The sequence below is a fragment of the Priapulus caudatus genome, unplaced genomic scaffold, assembly GCF_000485595.1.
Source record: "Priapulus caudatus unplaced genomic scaffold, Priapulus_caudatus-5.0.1 Scaffold1951, whole genome shotgun sequence".
In the NCBI taxonomy this organism is placed as follows: Eukaryota; Metazoa; Priapulida; class Priapulimorpha; order Priapulimorphida; family Priapulidae; genus Priapulus; species Priapulus caudatus.
Genome location: NW_014579012.1, coordinates 1 through 9,242, shown reverse-complemented (window position 1 = coordinate 9,242; position 9,242 = coordinate 1). Strand labels below are relative to the sequence as shown.

The window sequence follows — 9,242 nt, the reverse complement described above, 5'->3', positions numbered from 1 at the left end:
GGAGGAGGGAGACGTGTGCACAAGAGGGGGGGAGGGAGGAGGGAGGCATGTAAGCGGGAGGGGGAGAGGAAGGAGGAGGGAGACGTGTGCCCGGGAGCGCGGGGAAAGAGGGAGGAGGGAGGCGCATGAGCGGGATCATGGGGGAGAGGGAGGAGGAGGGAGGCACGAGTGCGGATCGTTGGGGAGAGGGAGGAGGGTGGCAGGTGTGCATGGGGATTTCACAGTAGTGAGGATATGGCTCTGAGCTTTTGATTGATTACATTCATTGATTGATCGGTAATCTTTCATTGATGATAATAGGCTTGGGCAACACTAGTAGTGCAGATGGGTGTCGTTGCCCTATCAGGTACTACAGATATGTACCCGAGGTAGTTTTAGGTTGTTTAGTATTATGTTTATATTTTTATATGAGGTATGTTTATGGTTATGGTTAGGGTTAGGATTAGGGTACACTTCTGTAGTACAAGTCTGGTACACTTTGTGTATACATTTTAATTTTTTATGTACCTCGGGTACATATCTGTAGTACCTGATATGACAACGACCCCTTGAGCCCTAATAGTGAGACAATTTGCCTGTAATCTACTTATAGACTACCACCTATCTGCCACAAGTCAATATGTCTGTAGCCTAGCTATTTCACTACTTTTAAGCCAGCCTACGCTAACTACTATGTAGTAGTTTAAATGTGTTAACACAGCCACATACATTCAACATTTCTACAAGCGATTTTGAGTAAGATTGTTTGGTCCGAGAGATTCCACAATTAGACTGCTAGCTTTCCGAACTGGCTAAATGACAATTAGGATAATAACAAGAGCTAATAATACCTATTAGCTCTTCCAATTAGGCATGATTAGCTCTTAATAATAATAAAATCAATAGCTGCATTATTGAGGCTCACAGGGTCTATATGTCCCCCAGGGTACTGCCGGAACGTACCCTGGTCACTATTTTATATGGTTAGGGTTAGGATTAGGGCTAGGGTTAGGTTTAGGGTTAGGGTTAGGGTTAGGGAGTAGGCGTAGGCGACTCCCTAGACTCGTTAGTGGAGTAGGCGAGGTACGGTCCAGCATATTAAATAGTACCAGGGTACGTTCCGGCAGTACCCTGGGGGACATAGACCCTCTCAGCGCAGCATTATTGAGCCATTGTGTCCACGTAAATCGTAGAATTGATTTGTGATAAATACTGGAAAATCTACTTACAAAGCCTGCATACGGTATTTATAATGTATGAAGTCGAGTCTTGGGTTGAAATAGTACTACTTACTACTTGACTTGCACTAGTACTAGGCCTACTAGTAATTGTACAACCTATAGTTTAACTGGTTTCAACGTTTTCTGTTACTTATAGTTATACACGTTCATGCCACATCCCATGAAAGCGAATAGTTAGTTGTACATCCGCTTGTGCAGATAGACTACGGCAGTCGATTTTAAAAACATGATGACTACACAGTACACTACACCAGTTTTGTTGGCAAGGTAAACAAACATGCAATGCGCCCGGCCTGCTCTTATCAAATATGCAGTTTAGCTTAAGAATGCGACGACTTACGCATGCACTACACTACTTATGCACGACGAGAGTGTGTCTTCTAGCAAAGCACATTATAAAACAAACGATTAGTACAAATTATGTTTCTTCCTACATGTACGCGTAATTTGGTGAAAAATTCTGCTCTGATGACAGTCACGAGGCAATGGCGCCATCTAGGGCCCCTATATATTATATATTTAATTCTCTGTTTATTCGAATTTTTAGATGGATAATAATATAACACTGTGGTAACTAGTTGTAGAGAGAAGGTCTAAACGTCTACACTAAACGTTTATATTAGGCCTCGTAAGACTTACGTTACCTTATATTACCGTTATAAATGTTACTTTATATTACCGTTATAAATGTTACCTTATATCACCGTTATAAATGTTACCTTATATTACCGTTATAAATGTTACCTTATATTACCGTTATAAATGTTACCTTATATTACCGTTATAAATGTTACCTTATATTACCGTTATAAATGTTACCTTATATCACCGTTATAAATGTTCCCTTATATTACCGTTATAAATGTTCCCTTACATTACCGGTACCGTTATAAATGTTACCTTATATTACTTTATATTACCGTTATAAATGTTACCTTATATTACTTTATATTACCGTTATAAATGTTACCTTATATTACTTTATATTACAGTTATAAATGTTACCTTATATTACTTTATATTACCGTTATAAATGTTACCTTATTACCGTTATAAATGTTCCCTTATATTACCGTTATAAATGTTACCTTATATTACCGTTATAAATGTTACCTTATATTACCGTTATAAATGTTACCTTACATCACCGTTATAAATGTTAACTTACGTTACCTAGTGACGGCAAGCAGTACGGTGTCATCAGAGTGGTTTCATGTTATGACAGGAGATATGGTTCCATAGTTGTTTACAAAGCTTGTTTACTGAGGATGGGTTTGTGCGCTCCCTCTCTACATCTGTGCGTGTGCGTGCGTGCAGATTTAAAAAAAGACATACACAGATTCACCGAGAAAAGAACCACGTAGTGGAGTATACAGCTTCAATTATTTATTAATAATAATTAACTTACAAGAAAACATCCACATCGGTTGTGAGCGATTTCACAAGCAATTTCTGCTAAATTACCTTCACATAAATTATCATGAACACGCACAAACGCGCACGCACACACACGCACGCGCGCCCACACACGCACGCGCGCACACAAACGCACGCGCGCCCACACACGCACGCGCGCCCACACACAAACGCACGCGCGCCCACACACGCACGCACGCACACACACGCACACACAGACACAGACACACACGGTAGGTAACTCACGAATCGACCTTTCTTACTACATACGTAACCGGTGTGAGCGAGAAATACGCGCCTGCTCTCTATAATCACGTTTTCTGATTACACACACACACAAATATATCTACACTCTACATCAAATACCATTATTTACAAGATAGAATATATAGCCAAGCTACGTACACGGGGCAAATATTGTACGTGCGCCCTAGATTATCCAACAAAATTACCTATATATGGTCACACTATAGGAGACAGAGGGGGTGTGCACGTACGCGAGAACAGCGTATTTAAAAAAACGGGCTACGGGTACAATTGTCAAGCTCTTGAGCTGACTTTGACCTCGCCGTGACCTCCACTGGGGGGGGTGAAAACACAACAGCGGTCAACAACGACGACCGACCGCTGGAATGCTTGACCGACGGTGATTTGACGAAGCCACCGGCGCGCACGCGGGGGGAGGGGGCGGCGGTCATCCCTAGGCCGCTGGCATGCGTGCGTGCAGGGGAGGGGGGGGACGGACGTGGCAGTAGGTAGAGTTAATATGACATCCTACTTGAACACAACCGCATCGTGCAAAACAAACACACGGAAGTCATCGTCAACATCATCGTCAACATCATCGTCGACATCATCGTCGACATCATCGTCGTCATCATCGTCAACATCATCATCAACATCATCGTCAACATCATCGTCGTCGTCATCATCGTCAACATCATCGTCGTCATCACCGTCGTAATCATCGTCATCGTCATCATCATTATTAACGATAGCTTTACTGTCCATAACGTATCATTGCTGCACACACCTTTCTCTCTCTCTCTCTCTCTCTTGGAGAGAGGAGGAGTTTTCCTCAACCGTTACAAGAACTCACTGCAGTACACAGCAGTGTCCACGACATGCTTCTCTTAATTCGTAGTACACAGGGGGTTGTTAGGTCAATGCGCGCTCACGCTGCAGCAACAAACAGATGGTTTCTGCCGACCAGTTCCTCCCCCTCATCACCACCCTCTCCGCCCTCCCACCGCGTCGCGGCATCTTTTTCGACACTGCACCTCCCCCAACCTCTGCCAACAGACACCCTCCCTGTTTTCACTTCCGCACGTGACCTCCTGGCTAATGTGGGTCGGAGGGGGAGGGGGCAGACGCACGTGAAATATAACGCTATATACTCGATAAACGACAAACTAATTTAAGGTACACTGCAAAGCAAGTCGTCCACTTTCCACCTGCTCAAAGCACAAGTCAATGTAATTGTCACTAGCAAGTGTGTTGTCACTCACAGAGGGACAGGAACTGTGTTATCACTAATGTAGGCACAGAGCCAACGGCGTAACCCCAAGAGAAGAGATATAGGAATAGGAGAGTACAGCCATAGCACTACGCAAAGTAACACGCATGCACATTTCATCCCGGGAATAAACAGGTGAATCATTTTTCTTTCGTCTTTCATGCAAAGGGCAATCGAGAAATAACCTTTTATCTGTTCATATATAAATATAGTCATTTCTCTGCGCACGCGCATAAATAAAGAAGTTTCAATGTAATGGCGACAGGTCAAACCCTTCTCACTTCATTAACAAAAACAGGTACTGGGGTGTAACAATATAAAACCGGTGGCGGGAAGGGAGCACGTGCTCCAATATAGTAAGCAGGAACCCATAACCCAAGCGTTGTCAAAGGACTGACCTGGCTAACAAACACGCATCCCCAACGTTAAACGCCGCGACGCAAGTCGAAAAAGCAACGACAACGTACGAGCGTGGTCGGCCAATTTAATCAAATGGGTAAAAAAAAAAACTTCTACGTAACACGCCGTCCGTTGATCGACCGATCTCCAGTTTTTTCTGCGGGGCGAGCGTAGCGCCACCTACGGGCGGTCGGTCATACCACGAACGGAACGCCCCTCCCCGCGAAGCTACAGGGAAAAGAGCTACTTACACGATTCTACGCTACTGGCGGAGACGCTACACGTTAGCTAGCCTCTTGTTGCCCACGCGCCCGACACGGCGAGGGAAGGCGCGCCGCCTCCCCTCCACCAGAGCGCTGGCGTCGGCGTCGATTGTAGCAGCAAACTTGCAAGAAACAATTGAGCATCGGGTCGATTCGTCGAAGCAGCAAATCGTCGCGGGTCTAGTGCTAGTGCTGCTGCTGCAGCAATGCAAACACACGCACACACGCGTACATACTACATACGGACGCACGCACACACGCACGCACGCGTACATACGAACGCACACACACACGCATGCAGAGGTACATGCACCCACGCATGCATGCGCGCACACACACTCACACGATAGAATGGTAGAGGCAGGGTAGAGGTGCGGTAGGGGCGAGGAGGCAATCCAACGTCCTGGGCGGCGGCAGCAGCCGTCGCTTCATTGCCGTAGATTCTCCGTTGCTGCTGCTGGTGCTCCTGATGATGATATGATGATGATGATGATGATGATGATGATGATGCTGCTGCTGTTGCTGCTGCTGCTGCTGTTGCTGGTGGTGATGGTGGTGGTGGTGCTGCTGCTGTCACTGCTGCTATTGCTGGTGGTGATGCTGCTGCTGCCACTGCTGCTGCTGCTGCTGTGGCTGCTGCTGCTACAGATTATGATGGCGGTGATGGTGCTGCTGCTGCTGCTGCTACCGATTACGATCGTGGTGATGCTGCTGCTGCTACTGGTGATGATGGTGGTGATGCTGCTGCTGCTACTACTGGTGATGATGGTGGTGGTTGCGCTCTGCGCTGAGGCTGCTGGTGATGATGGTGGTGGCTGCTACAATGCTGCTGGCTGCTACTGGTGATGATGGTGGTGTTGTTTCTGCTGCCGAGTCAGACGTTTACTCATTCTCCAGGCCGTTCAGACTTTCGAACTTGTTCTGAGAGTGCATATCCTGCATAGCAAAAAACAAGGGTGTATCTACCATGCCGCATGGTATGCAAAGCGCACACACGGAGAGCCAACGGTGAGAGCACGAGAGAGGAGGTGAAGGAGGAGGATGAGGAGGAGGAAGAAGAGAGGAAGTAGGAAATGGAGGAGGGCGATGAAGGAGAAGCTTCCCTCTCTGCCTCTTCCTCCGCTCCGCTAGCATCTGTCCTCACAGCACGGGCTGTGCCCTGCCTCTGCTCTTCAGCGGGCTCCTCGGCTCTCGCGGGCGGCGCGCTTCCCCTCCCTCGCTCTCTGCTCCTCTCCTTCCCTTCTCCTCCCCCTCTCTCCCTCTTCCCTTCCTGCCTCTAGCCATTTGTTCACTCACCATGGGCTGTGCCTCCCGTCCGTCTCGGGCTCGGCGGCGGCGCGCTCCATCCCCGTCCCCTTCTCTCTCGTCCTCTCGCTCGCGCCGTTCTCTTGCCTCGCCTCTCGTCCTCTCTCTCCTAGCCATTGTCACTCACGCATGGGCTGTGGCATCCACCGGCTCTGGGCTCTTCAGCGGCGCGCGCTACCAACTCTCCCTAACCTCGCCTCCTCTTCCTCAATCCTCTCCTCTCCTCCCCTTCTCCCTCCCCTCTCTCCTCTTCCTCCCTCCCTAGCCATTGTCACTCACCACGGGCTGTGCCTCCTCCGCTCTCGGGGGCTCTCGCTCTCCTCCCCTCCTCTCTCCCGCGCCACGTGCCTGGTAGTCTCTCTCGTCCCTGTAACCGCCTCCGCCTCCTCCGCCTCCGCCGCTGCCGCCGCCCTCCCGCGCGTCCCTGTAGGTCTCGCGCTGGTCTCTGTCGCGCTGGCGCTGGGTTCCCGAGTCCCTGTAGTCGCGGTTCACATTTTCGCGGTAGTCGCGGTAGGAAGACTCCCTCGATTCCCTGTAGTCTCTGCCGCCGCCGCCGCCGCCGCCGCCGCCGCCGCCGCCGCCATCGCGCGCGCCCCTGTAATCCCTGCTTCCCTCTCTGTAGTCTCTGTTGCCGTCTCGCTGGTCTCTGAAATCCCTGTAAGAATCAGGCACATGGTTCATACAGGAGGACTGAAAAACGTTTCAAGAACTTTTCAAGGACTTTTCGAGGAGATTTTATCGGAAATTCAAGGACATTGCATCGGACATTTTATCGGAATTCATACACAGAACAAAACATACCTGGATTAATTTAATAATAACCCCATTCTTAATCACTGTCACCTCTAAAACTTAGCTGGATCACATTAATAAACCCTTCTAAACACTGTCACCTCTACAACATACCTTGATTTACTGACTGATTTTACTGACTTACTGTAATTTGTGATCATCATTTAACTGTCTTTTGTGTCTATAGCTTTTTAAGCTCATTTAACGCAATTTTTATTGAGGTTTGCACATTATTGATGGTACAAATTTCTTTTTGTTACAGGCAAGGATTCTTTCTAAAAATTCAAGGACTTTTCAAGCACAAAATCAACATTTACTAAATTCAAGTACATTTCAAGGCCTCCCCTCAAATTCAAGGACTTTTCAAAGACTGTGCAAACCATGAGGCAGGTGTACAGGGTGCGAAATTAACGTGAATCTGGAGTCAAATACTCCCTGATTTGACATGTGCAGGAATCCGTGTGACTCCCTGAAAATTCTGCTATACTAACTAGTTCGTTCCACGAATTCGAGCACGGCCTCACGAATTTACCACATTTGTTTTCAGCTAATGTCAAAAGAAAATTTGCCAGACGTGCAACCGCATGAATCTTCAAAATAAGCACGCGCGTTGTTAATATCTTTAGTTTTGAACTTCAGACTGCGGACTCCCTCTTTTTGAGGGCAGGGAGTCCGTTGTAGCCCCTGGGTGCTGTGCATGGGTTCCCCACGGCCGGCAACGACAGGGGGTGCCCGGAAAAAAAACTCTTGGATGAGGCCTAGTAGTCTGTAGCTATAGCTACTGGCCTATTTCTGCACTGGTAGACGTAGTCCACGCCTGCTGATCCATGACCGGCCATCTGCCCTATCTCTCCTGATAGTTGACCACCAACAGACAGTTTCAAAATGGTGATATTCAGTCAAAACTCCCCTTTATGCCTGCCACCTGACAACCCCACTCATCTCTTCTGATTGTTTACATTTTACCGCCCATGGATACACACTTTCAAAGCGACGACATTTAGTAAAAACCGTTCACGCGATATAATCCTTCTATCATCCCTTACAATGGATCCCCATCATTTTATTATCGATATCAGGATTTGCCGACCTACCTGCCACGGCCTCCTCCTCCTCCTCCTCCTCCTCCTCCTCCTCTGTAGTCGTCCCTCCTGCTGTCAGCTTCCCTCCTGTAGTAAGGTTCTCCCCTTCTCTTGTCATCGTCTCTGTAACCTCTACCGTAGTCATCTGTGGAGATGAAAAACAACAGAGTCGTGTGAGCCACAGATGCGCAGGACGTATACGTTGACACCCATGTAATCATTCATGCACGCACAGACGCACGCTCAGATGCAGACACCCCGCTTGCACGCACGCACGCACGCATGCGCACCCACACACACACACACTCATGCGTGCACACGCACCCACGCGCATGCACGCACACACCCCCGCATGCACACACACACACTCACACACACACACACATACACTCATGCCCACACACGCACAAGCACACATACGCACTCATGCATGCACATGCACCCACGCACGCACACACCCACAGACGCACTCACGCACACACACACACACACGTACACACAGACACATATGCACTAATGTGAACGCACATACACATACGCACGAACGTACACACAGACACACACACACAGGGAGTTGACGGACCTACAACCAAACAGAACAGAACAGAACACAGAGAGACAATCAGAGAGTGATACCTGAGCGACCGCCTCCTCCTCCTCCTCCCCCTCCTCCTCCTCCGCGTGCGTCCCTGGGAGGATCACCCTGCCGCTCTCCCTCACTCTTCTGTCTCCACGAGCCACCCTCCTCTCTGCTGCCACCGCCCCCACCGCCTTCTCCTCCTCCTCCTCTTCCTTGTCCTTCTTCTTCATCTCCCTGCAAGCAAAGGCCCAATACTTGTAGTAGTAGTAGTAGTAGCAGTAGCAGTAGCAGCAGCAGCAGCAGCAGCAGCAGTAGCAGTAGCAGTAGCAACAGCAGCAGCATTAGTAGTAGTAGCAGCAGTAGTAGCAAGCAGTAGTAGTAGCAGCAGCAGCAGCAGTAGTAGTAGCAGTAGTAGCAAGCAGTAGTAGTAGCAGTAGCAGTAGCAGCAGCACCAGTAGCAGCCGTAGTAGCAGGCAGTAGCAGCAGCAGTAGCAACAGCAGCAGCATTAGTAGTAGTAGCAGCAGTAGTAGCAAGCAGTAGCAACAGCAGCAGCATTAGTAGTAGTAGCAGCAGTAGTAGCAAGCAGTAGCAGCAGCAGCAGCATTAGTAGTAGTAGGAGCAGAAGCAAGCAGTAGCAGTAGTAGCAAGCAGTAGTAGTAGCAGCAGTA

General features: G+C 48.5%; 1 protein-coding gene across 1 annotated transcript; it reads right to left on the bottom strand.

The window, feature by feature from the left end:
* Positions 1-5,473: 5,473 nt before the first annotated feature.
* On the bottom strand, positions 5,474-8,779 carry LOC106817961 (putative glycine-rich cell wall structural protein 1; the record flags this gene model as incomplete). Its single annotated transcript, XM_014822665.1, has 4 exons — positions 5,474-5,750; positions 6,399-6,774; positions 8,006-8,138; positions 8,630-8,779. Coding segments are annotated over 4 exons (713 nt in total), but the record flags the coding sequence as incomplete, so codon positions are not given.
* Between the last annotated feature and the right edge of the window lie 463 nt (positions 8,780-9,242).